The 21,535-nt window shown below is 36.7% G+C and overlaps 1 protein-coding gene across 1 annotated transcript in view; it reads left to right on the forward strand.

Annotated features, from left to right (window-relative positions):
* LOC115230338 overlaps positions 1 to 19,835 on the forward strand; it is a 38,990-nt gene extending 19,155 nt beyond the window's left edge. Inside the window, exons 2-6 of the mRNA XM_029800540.1 lie at positions 11,970 to 12,125; positions 15,075 to 15,171; positions 15,421 to 15,539; positions 16,838 to 18,283; positions 19,788 to 19,835. Of these exons, the coding sequence (XP_029656400.1) occupies positions 11,970 to 12,125; positions 15,075 to 15,171; positions 15,421 to 15,539; positions 16,838 to 18,283; positions 19,788 to 19,820 (1,851 nt within the window). The 3' untranslated portion in view covers positions 19,821 to 19,835. The remainder of the gene's footprint in view (positions 1 to 11,969; positions 12,126 to 15,074; positions 15,172 to 15,420; positions 15,540 to 16,837; positions 18,284 to 19,787) is intronic.
* The last annotated feature ends 1,700 nt before the right edge of the window (positions 19,836 to 21,535 follow it).

Here is a 21,535-nt window from a genome sequence, read left to right on the forward strand (position 1 = left end):
TAATGATGGCACCAGATAGTGCCCTCTGAATTATAGTCCTAATCCGGTCTCTGTACTCCTTAATCGCCAAAAGGGACGTATTAAGTTTCCAGTAACCGGAGCCTCTATTTTTAACCTTATCTATGTCAAGCTTACAGGTGACCATTTTATGATCACTGTAGCTGACCAGGTAAAACTGTGGACACTTAGCTATTTTTCTGTCTACTTTTCTAATTAGTATCCTATCTATGTATGACCTGGAAGATCCGTCGCTGCTTGAACGTCAAATCCATGATGACCAGCCTACCTTCTGGGTCTGAAAAAATTAACTTTTTCTCAAAAACCCGGTTTCTTTTTAATAGGACCAACACCCCACCCCCGCCGGTAGTACTGGCCAGAGAGAAAAGACTCTCGTAGCCGTCAAACAGCGGGAGTAGACCTCTTGGCCCCTCTAACCGGGTTTCTGTAGCAACAATAACATCCAAATTACGCGACCTGATATCATTAAGGAAGCGACCTTGCTTCCAGCTTGATCCCAGGCCGTGCACATTTAAACAACCAACATAAATGTAATCCATGACTTACCTTATATCAGTGGTTCGACTTTTTCTTTCTCTTCTTCGTTTGTATCTTTTTCTGGGACTCATGGGGGAGTCTGACACAGGCCCTCGAATATATATGGTGATGATATATCCATTCTGAGAGGGCCCACGTCATGAAAAAATTCGGACTTTATCCGTCCGTAATCCTTCCGGCCTATCCTGTACAATATGAAATCGGTTTTTTTAAAAATTTTTTCTACTTTGGCCATAGCTGCCAACACATCAATGAGTCTATTATTTGAGGCCTTAATGGCCATAAATGAGTTTAATGTTTCTCTTTTTTTCTTTAGGCTTACTTTCTGAGGGGTGGTTTCAGTTTTTCTTTTTTTCCCTTGATTTTTGACCACCCCTCCTCATTTTTCGTTTCCTCACTTTTTGTTTCTTTTGTTACTTCCGCCGCTGATTCCGTCACCTCCTCACCTTCAGTTGTCCCTTCTGGGCTGTCTGGCGTTGTTTGTGGTGACACTTCTTCCGTTTTTTTATCTGGCTGAGCTGCTTCCTGCGGTTTTGGTTGGCATTCTGCCATCACATGCCGTTTCTTACTGCAGCGGAAGCACCTCGGCTTTCTACCCTCCACCAAGACCACGACTCTTTCGTCCTCACTGATTTTCAGTGTCTCCGGTATATCTTCGAGGGTTTGTATCTCTGCCTGAATGGCCATCGAGATACGCTGCCCTTTCCAATGTTCCTTCTCTTCTACTGTGGCCCGGAGGATGTTTATTTTATCCTCCAGGCCTACCATAACTGCTGCCACCAGACATGTGGCGTCCGCTTCTGGCGGAATAGTATTTATTGTTATTCTTGAGGTTCTTTTGCCTCTATACAAGGGGAGGAGAACAATATTCTCTGCTTTCATAGGTTCCGTAGATAGCTTTTTGGCTATTTCCTCTGTTTCAAATCTCACCTCCACTGTACCGTACTTTTTCCCGCGATTAATGTAAGTGATCTTATTCCAAATTGGTTTCAAGCAATTTTCGATCTTTTCTTCTTCTATTCTTTGAATAGACTTGCTTGTAATATTAAATGTTTTGTATATGATTCTTTTTTTTTCAATTTCCTCTTGTTTTTGGGCATTCGTAAACACCGTTACTTCTGTGCCCTCTTTTTTAAAACAGTCTGCGTATTTCTGCAGGTTTTCTGTGTCGATATTTTTAACTTTCTTTCCAGCCACTTCGGAAAATTTTCTAGCTTCTTTTCTCGGCGACACCGCCAGTGAACTCTCGTCACTTGTCACTGGTGAACTGGAGATATCGTTGTCCATCTCCGAAGACTGGCTTAATAAGCCTTTCAATACAACAAAAATTTGTTCGGCTTCGCAAGCCTCAAATGTATGTGCAAATTAACAGTAATTTTTCCCCCACGGAGGGGGGAACTTTAACACGAAGCCCTCGCGCAAAGGCTGATAATAATATTGCACGAAACAGACAATATAGACAAAATCAACAGTACTTCAATATAACAGTGGATATAGAACAACTTACAATATAACAGACTGGAATTGTTTTATTCCTACCCACAAGGGGCAACATAGAGGGGACAATACAATCGGGAAAAATAAAATAATGAATTATGAAGTTTGTACAATGTGGTGTAATGCCCACTCGATCCCCGAAATCGAGCGGTTACATTTCGTCATTTTTTTTTTTTTTTTTTTTTATTCGTCAACAATATTTTCCAAATAAAAACATTTAACACATTTTCAACATACATTTCAAAAATTTTACAAGGTTCAACATTTTTTTTCCAGAATTTAAAGTTCTTTTTATCATTTCCAAATTAAAGTTTTCACAATGCCTTTTCTTTTATATATACTCCATTATCTCTACCAAATCTTGGTAAATTTCCATTGTTCGTGGCCACCTTGTAAGTCGGCATTTCATATGTTTTGACACGTTCTTGCCAGCTGCCTCGATGAACGCCTCAGCGTCGTTCTCGTGGACGAGTGCACCTGTTTCTTTCCATTCGGTGCCCATCCTGACCCACGTATATCCATTTGTTACATTTATTAAATCTTCCATCTCCTCACAGTGCCTGTGATGGATCAACGTTCCATAGTATTTGAATTTTCTATTCGTACCTGCATTTTCTCTAGTTTTTCTCTTAGGACTTACTTCCTCTTTTTTCTCCTCTCTCGGTTTCTCTCTTTCTCTCTTTTTGCTTTCTCTTCTTTCTTTTTCCTTCTCTTGTCTTTTTGGCTCTTTGTCTGTCATCTCTCTACCCTGTGCCTTATGTTCCTTTCCTGTTGCTTCTTTTCCTTTTTGCATACCGTCTTTTCCTTTCTCTTGGTTCTGTTCCTTCTCTTGTTCTTTTCCTGTTTTTTCTCTTTCCTTTAATGTACTTTCCTTTTCTTTCTCTTGCTTCTGCCTTGGCTCCTTCTCTACTACTTCTCCACCCTGTGAATTTTGCTCCTTTTCTACTATCTTCTTCCCTTTGTTTTCATTTTCCTTCAGTGCGCTGTTACTTCCCTTCTCTTGTTGTTTCTCCGTTATTTCCTTTTCCTTGTTTTCGCTGTTCTTTCCTTCATGTTCTTTTTCCTTCTCGTTTTTGTTCTCTCCACTTTGTGTCTCTTTTTGCTCCGCTGTGAATTCATACAGAGGACATTCCTTTTTTATGTGCCCTCTTGACCCGCACAAGTAGCAATTCGGTTTTCTCCCCTCCACAATTACACTAATTATTTTCTCGTTTTCTATTTCTATTTGGAAGCGAAACCTTTCGATGTCTTCCATTGTGGCCATCAGCCACAACTCTACTCCGAATCCCTTCCAATTTACAACGTTGGTCTCCTTGATTGACCCTATTTCTACTTCCTCCTTTGCTGACCCTAGAATGGCTGTTACCAGCATTTCTGTTTTTATTTCTGGGGGCACCTTTGGGACTCTTACCCGTACCCCGCGTCTTCCTTTATATGTCGGCCACATAGTGAAATTTTCGGCTTTCAGTACAGTGGAAGCTAATGAGGCTGCCACTTCCTTTGTTGCGCATCTCACCTCCACCGTACCATATTTCTTTCCTCTGTCTACAAAAGTCGCTTTTTTCATAATGTCCCCCAGACATTTCTCTATTTCTTCAATCATCACTCTCACCAGTTTTCTCGTGTTCCTATCTTGCGTTCTATACGTTATCGTCTTGTTATTTCTCTCCTCTATTGTTTCAACAGGCGGGACCAGCTTCACGCTGTCACCCTCCCTTTTGACGAACTTCTCGTATTCCTTCAATTGTTCTTTTCTAAAGAATACTTCTCTTATTCTAAGAGACTCATCACTTTTTGTTGTGGCGACCCCCGCGTAAGTCTCCATGACTAGAGGGTCGACACACCTTCTATAAAAGGTTCAAACATGCAGCGGCAGACGCCTCGCGCGATTCAATTTTTTAACAGTTTTTTTCCAAATTTTTCACATACAAAATAACTAACCAACACACTCAATGAATACTGGACTTGGCAGCTCTTCTTTTTTCTCTACATTGTATACTTTATAGACAATAGTCTTTTCTTTAATTTAATTTTTTATTATCCATCTGGACTATTCCATTTCTGCACGCTAATTTTATTTTTAATTTATTCCCATTCATGTGAAACCACTTATTCAAGTTCAAATCATTGATGCAATTTTATACCAATTGCTATTTTTACTTTTGTTATGTTATGCTTATATTATACTTTAGTTTGATTTTAATTATTACTTACTACATATAATTCAATTGTTATTATTATTTTTATTGTTAAAGTGAAAGCATCTGACATAAGATAGAGAAATATTTTTGTTTCACTTTTAACACGTAATACTGAAATAGTGGAGAAGATATGATATTGCTATGGGCTTGCAAGAAGTTGAACATTTTTTTTGCCCATGAAACTACATGGACCCTAAGTAAGGCATGTGTAAAATTTGAATGCAATTGGTTGTGTAGTTCTCAAGTTTTAGGGAATTGTAGTGGAGAAGATATGATATTGCTGTGGGCTCGCCCTAGGCAAAAAGTTAAAATTGTGTAGTTCTCAAGTTTTAGGGAAACACACAGACAGACACACACACATTCTCAGTTTTATCTATATAAAGATATATATATATATAATGAGAAAATATATTCTAAAATGATAGTGACTACTGAAGGCTACACAATTTGATCAAATGAGTGATAAAATGGGTGAGTTCCAGTGCTTTTTGAGTGAACTCTGTATATTACATATTTAGGAGAGAAATAGAAATTCTTTTCTACTCTAGGCACAAGGCCCGAAATTTTGGGGGATAGGGTCAGTCGATTAGATTGACCCCAGTATGCAACTGGTACTTAATTTATTGATCCTGAAAGGATAAGTTGACCTCGGTGGAATTTGAACTCAGAATGTAAAGACAGAAAATACCACTAAGCATATTTCACCCGGTGTGAGAGAGAAATAGAAATGGTCAATACATTGTTAAGACTCTGGCAGCAGTTCTCTCCTCTTAAAGGGAACCTTCATTCTCTCTTCGTAGTTAACTCTCTTCTCTTACTCCGAAAGCAACTGTAGGTGGCAGCACCAACCATTCCCACTCAAATTTCCCATATGTGTGTATTTCATAAAATGTTTTCTTAATATTTACTTCCACAGGATGTGTAGCTGTAAATATGTTTAGAAAATATTTCATCTCTAAAGGTAAGGTTAATAGTCCAAAAAATTACAGTCTTATTGATACTGTATTTGCCATGACCTCCTTTACTTATTAGGTTACCTGACTTTCTAATTCTTCCCAAGTGAAATTTATAACAAGCATGAAAAACTATTGAATGAGAAGCATGATTCAGATAGTGAGAGATTACTTGAAGTGGAACCAACAGATGGAGTAGCTGTTGATTGTAGCTTTCAATGTGGTTAATAATGCTATTAAGGTGATCACTGTAGAGAAAGTAGCTAGCCTATCATAGATAGTTAAAGTATCAGGATATGTAGATCATATGTGCTGAAAGTGAATTCTTTCATGAATAGTATGGTAGTATCATCATCAACTACTAGAAAGCCAAAGAAGGTACATTAGAGAGAAGCAATTATAGAGGTCTCAGATTAATGGACCATGTCTTGAAAGCAGGTAAGAGACTTTTAGAGAAGCTAGAACACAACAAAGCTTCGATAAAATGTAGATACCATATTTCTAGTGCAGAAACAGCAAGACAAATTCTTCACTATAAGCAAACAACTCTGCATTTGTTGATTTGGATGAGGTCTTTGACAGGACCCTTAGCTCTGTTGATGTTGGCTTGTAAAGATGTACAAACTATGTATGAAGATGCTGTAAGAAAGATTAAGAATAATAGTAAATTCAGGGAGGCAGATGTTCACCATAGTTCTATTTTTATTCTCCTTATATTCATTACAGTAAACTTATAAAAACACAAGAATTCAGAACTCGTCAGCTTCAGAAAATCTTTTTTTGTTCTCTTTTTTTGCTTACTTGCTGGGTCTAGAAGAGGGTCAGTGTTCATACAGGCCCTCCAAGACTGGTAAGATTGATGTGATTAGGGTCCCATTTAAGCTGTTGTGAGTCACTTCAGCAGGAAACATATGAGCAAGGAGGAAATTGCAGAGGGATGATGTTCTTGGAATGATGGTTAATGAAGAGTCTGTTGGGTTGAGTACAACAGTGGTAACAAGAAGTGGAGTGGCAAGTGGTTTAGGAGTCTTCTGAGGGGAGCAGAGACAAGATCAGTCAGCTCCAAAGTACAGATGCTAGTATAGTAATGATAGGGAAGAGCGAACACAGCATGCCTGTGAATCAGAGACTAGAGTGTATTTGTGAGTAATTTGATGATAGTTAGTCAAGCATCTATTTTCTGAACACAGTCCAAAATGTCTGTATACATAGAAGATGCAGTGTCCTAGATGTGGGAGCAATACTCCATTGTGGACCTCACTTGAGCCTTGTCAGCAATTGTTGGAGGTTAAAATATTTTCTGGCTCTGAAGAGAAAGGCATATCTTTAAGAAGCGGTTCTAGCTATGTTAAGGATGTACTTTTGCCAGGAGAGATCCTCAGTGATAGTGAAGCCTAGCATTTGGAGCAATCTTCAGGGCTCTAACTGAATGTCATTCATGTTTAGGGAGGATGCTCTGCACTAGTGTCTTCTTGATATGAATAGCGCTTGAGTTTTTTGCTGGCTAAAAAGAGACATGATTAGCATATACCCTCTGAGTTATTCTCTCTAAGTTTTCATTCCTGAAATCAGTGCAGGCTGTGTTGCAGCTAAGACGGATGATGCATTATTGGAGAAGGTTATGGATGAACGAAGGGGCTTGGGTGAAAATGGTATGCACCTAGTTAGTTCAGAGGTGTAACGGCCATTGAAACAGCATTTGAAGAAACAAAGAAAAGAATTGCATCTGTGAGCTTGTGGTTGAAATATGTTGGTGAGTGCCAATGCCAAATAATATTTTATATTTGGAACACTATCCCATAGATGTGAGTAGTACTTCAGTGTGGGTTGAGTTTGAGCTTTGTTGTGGCTTTAACAGCTGTTCAGGGTTGAAATATATTCTGACTCCAAATAGGTACTCCACTCTGTGTGATGCAGTTTTGTCAATGTTTTATGTGGGTTTGCCATGAGAGATCATCAGAAATTATGAAAACTAGCATTTGAAGTGACTATGAGGGTTTAAATTGTGTTATTCGTGATTAGAGATATTTAGGTATGAAATTGTTTCCTTTGCTGTGGGTAATGATTTATAGTTTTTCTGTTACTGACGGAGACAAGGTTGTCATATCCTCTTTGATGCACTCAAGGTCTTTTTTTATTGATTAGTGTATCTGATGTTAAGTACATTGGCTGCATGTGGATAATACTTGTGCACAGGAGAAAAAGGAGTGAAGGTAGCATTATCCTGCATAGGAGTATGTATTATTGGGAAAGATAGCTAGTAGGTCATTAATGTATTAAAAGAAGAATATTACATCCAACTTAACCCTTCAGCATTTAAACTGGCCATATCCAGTCCAAATATTCTTTTTGTTCTACATTCAAACTGGCTACATCAGGCCTCTCATATATACCCTACAATGTCATGCTAAAAATAAACAATCACATGACTGAAATCTTGAGGCTGCATGATAATGCATGATTAATTCAAAATGCTGTGAATATATATGCATTACATTTGACAGTAATCTGAATGCTAAAAGGTTAATAGACTGTTGGGTGCTGAGAGCTCTGTTGGAAGATGCTGCAGTGGTGCAGTCTGACAGGAAGTTGTCATGTAAGTCACAGTTAAAAGTTTGCTAATGTCAAATGTAGCAATATTTTTGATGAAGTTCTCAAGGCTTGTGGGACCACAGTTGTCCCACAATTTTGGTAAGTTGCTCTGAATAACTTACCAGATACCTACCAGAGCAAGAGTCTGGAAGATTTGGCATGACAACAGACATACTATTGATCACAGAAGAGGGATAGAGGGGGAGAAAAACTCAAGAGTAAAGAGGTGATTATTAGCAGCTGTTTTGTTACCATTGAGCTGTTAGAACTGAATGCAATAAATTTGTAGTTTTCTGGATAAGAAACATTGCTCTGTTTGGAGATGGGGTATTATGGTATGTATCCATACATTGTAATAGACTCTTATATTGAGAGAGAGAGAGAGAGAAAATGATTGGAGAGCTTGGTAAGAACAGGAGCTTTGCATTTTGTTAGGAGGAAGATTTTGCTAGTTAAATAGTGTACAAATTTATATATTTATATGTATTTACTTTTTTTGTGTAGCTTTACTGATAATAATCTTGCAGTCATTGAAGTAGTGTTTATCAAACTTATTCATTCTACAGGAAGAGAGTAAGTTGAAATGTATGTGACAGTGTGCTCAATGTGTGTAAGATGTACACAAAGGAGACAGTAAATCTTTGGCTGACTGAAAGTTAAAAAAAACTTCAGATGGGTAGGAATAGCTATTAGTAATAGCATATCTATGAAATGAAATCCCTGCTAGAATAAGAAAGTCAGAGAAGTTAAAAAAGTTGTTGTCTCTTGACAACAAAAGGCAAATTGTATTTGCATGGTAATGAGATGTGGGAAATTGTGGAAAGATCTGCAGAGGTTGATGAGAAGTAAGGCAAAGTTCATTATTTACATTTGATAGATATTTAGTGTAAGCTATGGACACATAAGAGGTGCAGTAATATCAAAGGAAGGCTAACTGGGAAGATAGTTTTTGTATGTGGCAGATGCTCGGGAGCAATCTCTATATATAAAACTGAGAATGTGTGTGTGTCTGTCTGTCTGTGTTTCCCTAAAACTTGAGAACTACGCAACCAATTTCATTCAAATTTTACGCATGCCTTACTTAAGGTCCAGGGAGTATCATCGGCAAAAAATTTTAACTTTTTTCCTAGGGCAACCCCACAGCAATATCATATCTTCTCCACTATTTCAATATTACGTGTTAAAAGTGAAACAAAAACATTTCTCTATTTTATGTCAGATACTTTCACTTTAACAATAGAAATTAGAGGTAATAATAACAATTGAATTATATGTAGCAAGTAATAATTAAAATCAAACTAAATTAAATCGTAACATAACAATTAAAAGTAAAAATAGCAATTGGTATAAAATTGCATCAATGACTCGAACTTGAATAAGTGGTTTCACATGAATGGGAATAAATTAAAAATAAAATTAGTGTGCAGAAATGGAATAGTCCAGATGGAGCTGTGCACATACACTTTACCACAGCTTTTACATTAGATTATCTGCTAATTAGCTAGCATTAAGTATCTATATAAAGTTTGGCTGTATGTAATGTCTGTTTTATCGAACTGCTGCTTCCACTGAGTACTGCTGTTGGTTTATTTATTATACATAAAGGACTATAGCTTCAACTGCATACTGCTTTTTGATTCACTGTAAGGTTTGTTGTTATTATTATTACTGTTTATTGTTATCACGTTTGTTGGTTCCTTGTAAGGGAAACGTTGTTGTATTGCATTTGTTAAATAATTGTAAACCGTAACCCTCCCCCTTTGGGAGAAGGAGCTTTGGTTATTGTTTAAAAATTGAATTGTATCCCTGTTTGGGGAAATTGACAATATTTTCACTGTTTATACAGAAGCATTTTTGTTAAAATGACTTTGATAGAAGAAAGTCCAAAAATGAATTTTGGTGCAGCCGTCAGCGGGTGCGAACTCGTTAAAATTAAAATGGAAGAAATACAAACCTATTTCGGATTGATCACCGACAAAGATGGTGAATCTAGGATAACACCACCAAACGAAATAAAAAATTAAATTAAAGAAAAGACTATTGTCTATAAAGTATACAATGTAGAGAGAAAAAAAGATTTGAACACCTGGAGGAAAGCACCATCGAAAAGTGTCTTGGTGCGACTATGAAAGATATCTAACCAGAGGCAGTAAATTCGCCACAATAGAAGCAAGGTTCGAGTCAACGGAGCGTGCAAGGGAGTACTTGACTCGAACCTTGCAAAGTGGAAATATTTTACTTTTACCTTTATATCTGGGACATAGGACGTCTCGGATAAAAATTAAAAATGTCCCCCCAGAAGTAGAGGTAGGTTGGAGTGTAGCCACACTTCTATACAAGAAAGGGAGGACAAGATACAATTGATCGAAATTACAAGAGACAGGCCTACAGTTCCAGTCTGTTATATATTTTGAGTATTGTTATCACTAGTGATATCAAGATATAACTTTGTATTTTGTATTTTATGTGTAGATGTATATATATAGATGTACATGTAATATGTATACATATATATATACACATATATACATGCACTAGCACTATGACCTGGCAACGACGGGTCATAATGCTAGTAAACACTGAAAATGCGCAGAGAACAACTTCCGCCACATTCCAGGGAGAAAAACTAGAAGTAGTTGATAGCTTCCGTTACCTAGGTGACCAAGTCAGTAGCAGAGGAGGGTGCGCTGAAAGTGTTGCTGCTAGAATAAGAATAGCTTGGGCAAAGTTCAGAGAGCTCTTACCTCTGCTGGTGACAAAGGGCCTCTCGCTCAGAGTAAAAGGTAGACTGTGTGACGCTTGTGTACGAACAGCCATGCTACATGGCAGTGAAACATGGGCTGTGACTGCTGAGGACATGCGTAAGCTTGCAAGGAATGAAGCTAGTATGATCCGATGGATGTGTAATGTCAGTGTGCATACTCGACAGTGTAAGTACCTTGAGAGGAAAGTTGAACCTAAGAAGCATCAGATGTGGTGTGCAAGAGAGATGACTGCACTGGTATGGTCATGTGGTGAGAATGGATGAGGATAGCTATTTGAAAAAGTGCTACACCTTAGCGATTGTGGGAACCTGTGGAAAAGGTAGACCCAGGAAGACCTGGGATGAAGTGGTGAAGCACGACCTTCGGACATTAGGCCTCACTAAAGAAATGACTAGCGACCGAGACTTTTGGAAATATGCTGTGCGTGAGAAGACCCGGCAAGCCAAATGAGACCATAACCTGTGGCCTATACCAAGAGCGTAACCAGCCCGCTTATGCATACCTTTTCTTTCTTTGGACGCTAAACTCTGCTTGCGAAGACCTGTTGAGGCAAATGAAATCAAAATCAAATTCCATGACTGGTGTCCGTGCTAGCGGGGTGCAAAGAGCACCATACGAATGTGACCGTTGACAGAGCGGCTAACCGGCTTCCGTGCCAGTGCCACATAAAAGGCACCATTCGAGTGTGATCGTAACCAGTGTTGCTTTACTGGCACTTGTGCCCGTGCTAGTAGGGTGCCAAGAGCACCATCCGAGTGTGATCGTTGCCAGAGCGGCCAACTGGCTTCCGTGCCGGTGGCACGTAAAAAGGCACCGTTCGAGCGTGGTCGTTACCAATGTTGCCTTACTTGCACCTGTGCCGGTGGCATGTGTAAAAAGATTCGAGCAAGGTCACTGCCAGTACCGCCTGACTGGCCCCTGTGCTGGTGGCATGTAAAAAGCACCCAATACACTCTCGGAGTGGTTGGTGTTAAGATGGGCATCCAGCTGTAGAAACTCTGCCAGATCAAGATTGGAGCCTGGTGCAGCCATCTGGTTCGCCAGCCCTCAGTCAAAATCGTCCAACTCATGCTAGCATGGAAAGCGGACGTTAAACGATGATGATGATGTTGTTAACATAACGTTTCGGCTGATATACCCTCCAGCTTTCATCAGGTGTCTTGGGGAAATTTCGAACCTAAGTTCTCATTGCTAAGGTATTTTTCGATGTTATTGTTATTATTATTATTATTATTCAGGTCACTTCCTGGAATCGAACTCAGAATCTTTGGGTTAGTAGCCTGTGGTCTTAACCACTACGCCATATGCCCGTGTAATTTTTCTTTAGGATTCATTTAAAAATTAAAAAAAAAAGAAAGATTTGGCTCTTATATTAATATTTCTAACATATACTTAACATATTACAGGATATGGCTGCTGACTATGATGAGACCAGATCTAATAAAGCTAAAGTGAGTTATGAATATTTTGACCCTGGAAATCATTGGTGTCGTCATTGTAATTTGGTAACTGGAAACATCTATGAGCTATTTCACCATCTTCAGTCAAAGAAGCATAAAGCGGTATGTTACATTTTAAGTTCTAATTTCTTTCAGGTGAAATTCTTCATATTAGTTCTTTAATGATTTTGTTTAAATTTCTTTTTTAAAAATTTTAACTCATTTTTTGTTAATGTTAAGTGGGTGGGTGGCGGTACAGACCCTGTTTGAAGATGCAGTGTCTGTTGGGGGAAATTTGACATCTACAACAGTAAGTTAAGCAAATATATATCAAGTATATTATGAGTTTCTGGAATCGTTATGTAAGAATAAAATAACTGATATTAAGTCAAATCAAGAATCAGATGCCTACTCTTACACACATGAGTTCTTGTTATAGGTAAATGTTGACTATCAAAAGATTTATCAGAAAATGGTACAGTTATTTGTTTTACATTCTAGTAGATAAAGTTACCTTGACAGAGACAGAAGTGCTTGTGGAACCATTTGAAAACATGAACTATAGAGCTATGTATTTCTACATCTATCTATTATAAAATGAAAGTGAAACTTAGTCCTACATACTTTTACTGAAGTTCGACAATCATTTCCTTATTTACTTCGTCATCATCTGGTTGAGCTTGCTTGGACATTTCAGTCCTGCATTAGTTGGAAATCTTTGGGGAGGTATTCAGTGTCTCTGGTGAGTTGATTTATGTGGGTTATGTTCAGATGACCTGTTTGAGTATGGCCATGCTTTAGCATCCATAACAGTCAGCCACTTGCCAGCAATGTGCCACAAAGTGCAAGCACCTTTCCCTTATGACAGTGGAAACAGGCAGATCTCTGTACAGTTGTTTCTTGGTGGATGATGTCTAGAAATCAACCCTGTCAGACAACTTAACAGGATGCTTATAAAAAAAAAAAACTAGAATGTATCTAGGCAGAACTTGCACCCAAATGTTAAGAGCAGTCTTTAACATATCTTATTTTACATAAATTTAGTAAATCTATTCAAGCAAATTATTCAGCGTTGTCTTAACTCTAATCATATTCTTTATACATATGATTTTATACAAATTTAGAATATTTATTAATGTAGTTCTCACATTCTACTTTCATTGTGAGGACTCTTGCAAATAAGACTTTTGCAAACTTTATAATTTTGGATATTTTTGTATAAATCAATCCACTATCTTAGATAGGGCTAGTAATAATGATAATAGTAGTAGTAATTATTTCTCCTAACATTTGCATATGTCCACAAATTGAGCCACATGCCCTAATATTACAGTGATAATATTAGGTTGTCAAGTATGAAATTTGTAGTATATGGTAAACTTTGACAGCTGCTCATTTTGCGCCATTATTATATTTTGACAATCTTTATTTTTTGTTAGAAAGCTGACACATCTATTTCTTTATTCTAACTCATTTTGCGCTTTATAAAGTATTTATAAATCATTTTTTGCTATTTTTCTTTAGAGATGGATAAGTCGGAAATTCATACAGTTTTGAAATATGAGTTCTTTCTTGGAAATACAGCATCACAGACAGCTCAGAATATTAATGGAGTATTTCATTCTAATGTTATTTCACAGCAGACAGTATCAAATTGGTTTGCAAAATTTCGTTCTGGTAACTTTGACCTCACAAATAAGCAATGTGGTCAACCAGAAACAAAGGTGGATAATGACGAACTGAAAGCCACCGTCAAGTTAGATCCATCTCAAAATGCCCATGAATTATCGTTGTTTGGTGTTAGCAAGCAAACAATATTGACTCACCTAGTTCAAATCGGTAAAGTGAAAAAGTTGGATAAGTGAGTTCCACATAAACTCAATGAAAATCAGAAACAGCAACATTTGGAAGCCTGCATTATGCTACTTTCTCATCACAAAAATGAATAATTTTTTAATCAAATTGTAACATGATGAGAAATGGATCCAATACAACAACTATAAATGTTCAACACAATGGTTGTACAAAGACGAGCCACTAAAACACAGTCCAAAAAGCAAAATTCATCAAAAGAAGCTGATGGTGTGTGTTTGGTGGTCTGGCACAAGTGTGATCCATTATGATTTCATTAAATCTAGCTCATCAATCACGGCCAAAGTATACTGCAGCCAACTGAACTGAATGATGCAGAAACTTATAAAAAAACAGCCTAGATTAGTCAACAGATCCACTCCTATTTTATTGCAAGACAACGCCAGACCACACATCACAAAAATAACATTGGTGAAACTACAGGAATTGGAGTTGGAAGTTCTCCATCATCCACCATACTCACCTGATCTTGCCCTCACTGACTACCACATCTTCCAGACTTTGGCTAACTTTTTCATAGGAAAAAAATTTAATTCTGACAATGCTATAGAACAGGCCTTCCAAGATTTTATTGACTCTAGATTGCCAGGCTTTTACAGTTCCAGGCTGGACAAACTACTACTGAAATGGCAAAAGTGTATTGACAATATGGGTGCATACTTTGATGAATAAAACTATCCCTTGTATTTATAAAACATTAGGAAACTTTTTTTCTTTTCTACAAATTTCATACTTGACAACCTAATAATGGTAATGACGATAGCTTCTGACATAGTCCTAAGGCCATGTTGGGTATGAGAATAGTTGATTAAATTGTGTCAGTGTTTTACTGATAGTTATTTAAAAATGCTAGTGTCAAGTCAGTCAGCATGTTCTCATGTCTACTAAAAATTTATCACCTTTTGACTGTTAGAAATCCTTAATATTGTTATTATGAATCCACACAAAAAACCTTGCAAACCAGATACAAAAACAAAATGATAATAATGATGGCTTTTAATTTAATCTAACTGTATTTTATTAATGGCAGTTTTATACAGAAGATACGCAAAGTGAAAATAAGACAAAAGATTCACATCACTTTTTCTAAACAATTTGACTAAAATTTTAGGGGCAGGGGTGGAACAGAAAGCTTTCTATGAATTTATGTGTTTTGTCTGTCTTTAAGTAAGATAATTCTAATAAACTTCCTTCACCCAGAAACTTGATCACTATGACCGTCCTTGGTTACCTGAATCCATAAAGAATCCTAGTAATAAACCAAAGATGGGACAAGTCCAGATGGCACCTATTAAAGGTATTTTATTTTTTTTTTGCCATTTAAATAGAAACCTTTCAACTAGTTTATAACCCCTTTAACTAAATATTTTATCATCATCCTTACATTCATTGTTAATGATTCTGGAATAATTTTATTTATCATAGAAATCTGTGTGAATATATTCATAAAAACAAAATTAGTTATAAAATACATCTTCGATGTAGTACAGGCTTGTTCCTTTGTTAATTTTTCTCCTTTGAAAATGTCAGTTTTCATCTATTACAGGTGTGGAGTTTCTCATGTCAACTCATGCTTTTTATTGCACTTTGTGTAAAGAATTTTCTGGTGATGTTCTCTGTGCTGAAGCTCACTTAAAAAGTGACAGTCATAATACAACTTATCAGGTTTGTATGATCATATATTTTAGAAACATATGGTCAGTGGCTTTTCTATTTCTGGACAATATTTCTACTATTGTTGCTGCTGACACCACAAATGTTTATCATCATCAATCCATCCATCAACTAGCACTAAAGAGGTTTGTCTCTCATAAGATTAAAGTGCTCTTTCTACCTAGTGGCCCCCTCCATTAGTTTCTCCCTCTCCTCCTCTGATCCTCCTTCCTTCCCATCTACCCCACCACTTTGGCCGTCCCTCTTAATAACTTTACAATGCAGACTGGGTACATTTTATCATGCCACGAACATGTGGGAGGCTGCCTACAAGAGGACTGAAAAGTCCCCTCTAATCTATGTTAACTTTGTTCATGCAGTCCTTGCACAAATTTAACATACTTTGTTTCCGTATAAACTAAAATTTTTCTCTTGAATAACCATGGAAATGTTTTGTGAAGTACGTTTTAATTTGCTTAAATTCAAATAAAACAAATTAAAGTAAGTTGATGCACTTTCAGATAAATGTAGCAATATGATATTAGTTATAACATATGCATATTTACATCTTAGTAGTTATGAACAACAAAAACAAAACTGATTTTTTTAAAACCAAAAATCTTTATAAGTAAATAAAAACACATAAAATATATCCAGATATGAAAAATGTTCGTATTCAAGGAATGTCTGCATGGTATTAACTGACATTGCATAGAATATGATAACTGAATGCTAAAATAGCAACATGATAATGTTTCATCATTTGACATCATTATTCTCATTGTTTTAATTTCCATTTTGTAATATTTTCATTGGATATATATTTTCATATATATTTGCTATATTTCATTGGAAATATATTTTCATATATTGCTCTTCCCTAATATCTTTGAGATTACATGAACATCTATTTTATGACACTTAGTGCTATCTTAACTACTTCTCGTATTTCTATTGTTCTATTTTGTAGGTATCGTTTATTCATTGCATATCTATACTAGGATAGTTCCCTCTTCTGTACACATAACTTGTTGATGTTAATTCCTAACCATTTCCTTAGCTCATGTATTTACTGTATATTCAAGATTTTCTTTTAAAATGTTTATACATTTTTCCATTTCATATTTTCTTTAATATTTAGAAACATAGTATACTGTTTTTAAAAATTGTAACATTTCTTTAATAAAAAAATTTGCTTCACTTTACCATATTATAATGTTCAGCATATCTTGTTTCAGTCCTTCTTTGATTTGAATTTAACTTATACCTATAAGAAAAAAAAAAAGATAAATCTATAATGTACTTTTCAGAAACACATTCAAGAAAATCCATATTATGAAAAGCGGTTAAACCTTGATAAAGCAGCAGGTCTTCAGTTTTTCACTTCTGATAAAGGAGAAAAAAGAAAAAACACTGAAGACAGTGAAATGGAAGAAAGGAAAGATAGTTTAAAAAAAATTCAACATGATTCTAAAGAAAATTTTTTAGAAGAGAATAAAGAGACAGAAGCCTCCTCAAAGGATTTAATAAAAGATACAAAGACTGACTCTGAAATATCAGCTGAAATTTTTTCTGAAGAAATTCAGAAAGAAAACTTTGAAAATAATAGTAATAAGAAAGCTGGAGTATCTTCCAGTTGTGAAAATAAACAAAAGAATGAACCAAATGAGACAAAAGTAACAGTTTTGGAGGCAAGTTCTGCAAAAAACAAAATTTTGGATCAAGCAAAATCAACTGTTCAAAGGTCAAAGATTGCAATTAAGCTTACTGGTAAAACAGTCATAAAACCACTTCAGTATCCTGTGTTACCACCTTCAATACCTGTTGGTAAAATGCCTGGTCGACACAAAAAGCGAAGTGTTAAAGCTGGTTTTGGTAAGAAAGTATGGCCAGTCAAGGAAATTGAAAACCAATTATCACTTGATGACTTCCTGACATGTTCAAATAACCATGGTAGTGTCCCAGTCGTTTCAGATATAGAAACTGATGAAGAAAGGACTGATATTAAAATAACAAATATTAACACTTCTGGACAATCAGCTAATACTTTGCTTCTACAAGAATCTATTGATAATACTGAAAATAAGAAATCTTCTCAGAAATTCTTGCCAGAATCTCACACATCTACAACTTCTGTCTCTGTTACCCAAATGTCTGGTAACTGTCTCCCCATTGATGTTTTAGCAACAGCGCCTCCCCCACCTCCCCCACCAGTAAATGCTTATAAGAATTCCAGTAATGTATTTGGGGATACTGAAAATTCTGATGTGTATACTTTTCCAGCAGTTGGACAAAAAGCAATTAATATGCATGAATTAAACAAATGGAGTGAAGCTAAGATTTCTGAAAGTAAAAAAGGAGCAAGAACTTTGTTGAACCAACAAGAATATGAACCACAAATGGCAGTATCTACTGGTGTCAGTACCAAATCTGAAGAGTTTTCAGCAGAAGATCTTGATGATATGAGACTCCTAGGTATTGATCCTGCTTCTCAGGTTCCTATGGCAGAAGTGCGCCCACCACCTTCACTTCTCTCTTTAACAGCACATAACATGACTAATGGGGATCATAAAGTTAAGAGTAAACCCATCAAAGACAAAAACTGTGTGGGCAATAGTCACAATGTTTCTTTTGTAGATAATAGTACCATATGTGAAAAAGATGGAAAGCAACTAGAATCTGAATGTTTGGTTTCTTTTGATGAAAACAAAGAGCAATCTCCTGTTGAACCTTCTCAAGTTTGTTCAGAGACTGGGGTAAGTAATCTAAGTTGATTTATTTACTGGGAGTAAATGTTATTTACTTATAGCTGGTTATGAGTAGGCAGTACTTGTCTGTGATAATTGTCAAATATGATGTTGTTTATGCTTCAAGGAGCCTTGAACAAGCAGACCTATTGTCAAAAGCATTCAAGTTGTGTCTATTTTATATTTTTGTATATCAGAGGCTCCATTGTCCAATGTGACTTTTTTAAACAGTATAGTATGATTTGAAGGAGATTTGGCTACTATTTCTACTAGGTTGGACAGTGATGTACAGGCTCCCTTCTTTGGTATTATGTATCTTTGGTATTATGTATATAAACCATAAAAATTATTAAGTAATGTATATAGCACTTATATTTGCTGAATGAAAATATTAAGCAAATGTGATGAATGCTGTATGTATATTATAACTATCATAACTGTGTAATGTGAGTAAACACCAGCTGTAATCATGGATGGGAAGGGGTTCATAGAAACTATTACTGTTGAATAAGAATCCTTTGCCATTATAGTTACATTATCTATCTAATTATTACAACAAAAATCCGATCAAGTGTTTTTTCTTTTCATATTCTCTACCTGTCTACCTATTGTTAACCCAAGTAAAGAATATTTTTATCCCACTTGTTTTTGAAAGTGCAGTGATGGCAGATAATTTCTTCACAGGAAACATCACTATTTCTAATTCTAGCTCAGAGCTTTTTCATGTTAAGCACAAAATATAACATTTACGCACACACATATGCGTGCACACACAAACACACCCACACACACACACACTCTCTCTCTCCCCTCTCCCTGATACAGTTTCTGTCTACAAAATTCACTCATAAGGCATTGGTCTGTCTGAGGTTAAAGTTGAAAGTACTTGCCCAAGGGCCTACGTTATGGAACTGGACCCAAAATCACATAGTTGAGAGCTATGCTTACATATATGTATTATTTTGTATAAAAATGTCAGTTGACTTTAAATTCCTCTAAGGCAAGTTATTTTTATATCCTTGTTATTCAAATTAATACTGCTATCTCACTGAAGACTTGTTCTTTGAATTCATTTGTACAATTACATTGAGTTCAAAGTGAAATATAACAACATTCTAGACTTTAAGTGCTTGCAAGATACCATTGATATGCATGTACCAAATCCAGTTTATAACAATTGATCCGACTCACCAGTGGATCCTTGGGTTGGTGTAGGTATCAAATGAATGGCCTTTAAAATTTACAACAGTTGCTTCAGTAGAAATTTATTTTATGTAGTTGTAAAAGATTACATTATAATATACATCAGTTAAAATTTTAAACTGGTAAGATTTTAAAAAGTTGACTGGGCATAACCAACATTTGATGGTGGATTGTATATTAAATGGCTTTTGTGTTTACTATTATATATATATATATATATATATATATATATTGTGATCACGTGACCGACCAGGCTATCAGATGTTGTTACACTTCACTGGTCCCAATGTGCATTTGCATTGTTTTTTAGCCTTCAAATGATGCCACCCCATTGGCTAGGTAAGTAGAATAACATTCCCCCTGATCCAAAGTGGAGTGAGGTGCTGGAGCAACGTCAAATGAAGTGTTTTGTTCAAGAACACAATGCACTGCCCAATCAGGGAATTGATTCCACAATCTAGTGATTGTGAGTACAGCACCCTAACCATTAGGCCACACAGCTTCATTGTATATATACATATATATATTTTTTACACACATGTGCATGTGCGCACACATATATGTATATACATCATCATCATCATCGTTTAACGTCCATTCTCCATGCTAGCATGGGTTGGACGGTTCGACCGGGGATCTGGGAAGCCAGGCGGCTGCACCAAGCCCCAATCTAATCTGGCAGTGTTTCTACAGCTGGATGCCCTTCCTAATGCCAACCACTCTGTGAGTGTAGTGGGTACTTTTTACATGCCACCGGCACAGGTGCCAGTCGAGGCTGGCATTGGCCACATTCGGATGGTGCTTTTTACGTGCCACCGGCACAGGGATCACGACTGCATTTTCCATTGATTTTGATATTGGTGTACTTGACTCAATGGATCTCCTCAAGCACAGGGTCGAAATGGTGTTTCTTCACTTGCCACCTGCACAGGAGTCAGTCCAGTGGTCCTGGCAACTGTCGGGTGCCAGTCATAGGATTGGTTCAATTTCGATTTCACTTGCCCCAACAGGTCTTTGCAAGCAGAGTTTAGTGTCCAATGAAGGGAGGTTGGCATGGGTGCCTGTCGTCGGAAGAGGTTCGATTTCGACTTCGCTTGCCTCAACAGGTCTTCGTGTGTCCAAGAAAGGCATGCATAAGTGGGCTGAATCTAAGAAATAAATTTGTATACATGTGTGTGTGCGTGTTTCTGAGAGAGAGAGTGATATCTAAGTGGCATTCACTCTCTTTCCCTCTCATGCACACATCATACAAAAAAGTTGTATGCATATTTATTTATGAGTGTACGTATACATGACAACACACCCCTTCTGTCTGTCTGTCTCTCTCACACATGTCCATTTCATCTGATGTTTGATTGTGTGTGCACGTGTTGGGCATTCCTCAATTACCATGTATGTCAATCACTCTTGTGAAGATATTCATGGAACTCATTTTCTCATTTAATCCCCATTCTAATTTTTGAAAAAGTTTCTGAGAACAATGTTCTCACATTCCACAAGAGAAGTTGGGGTAGATGTAGATGATCAGTATTCTACAGTGAAGCAAAGACGAGTATATGTAGCCAGAGTCAATGTTGAATTCTGGAACTCTCTTAACTCTATCAAGTATGTTTTTAAATATATAAACAAAGATTTAGGTGTTGCAATGTATGCTCTTATGCCGAATGGCAGTCAGAAGATAAATAAAAATGATGAAGATGCACAGTATGACAGAAGACATCAGTAACAATGAGGCTTTTTGACGCATCTTCAATTTTCCCATTTGTGAGAGGCATCCAACCATCATTCATCTGAGTGTCCATCTAGAGAATGGCCACAGAAACTACCCTTACTACCTTTTTTAAGTTGTGTCAAGTAGATGAAGATGCAAGAAAACTCCTTTACCCTCAATTACCCAAGTATTACATCTGGAGAAACAATAAATAGCACAAGAGGAAATGGGCTGGTGCCCTTGCAAGAGTTTACTGTGTCCCCCCCAAGCCAAACAGAATGCTACTACTTACAGCTCCTTTTGCATGAAATATGTGGTCCTAAATCATTCCCAGATTTGAGAAGGGT

The sequence above is a fragment of the Octopus sinensis genome, unplaced genomic scaffold (assembly GCF_006345805.1).
Source record: "Octopus sinensis unplaced genomic scaffold, ASM634580v1 Contig15370, whole genome shotgun sequence".
In the NCBI taxonomy this organism is placed as follows: Eukaryota; Metazoa; Mollusca; class Cephalopoda; order Octopoda; family Octopodidae; genus Octopus; species Octopus sinensis.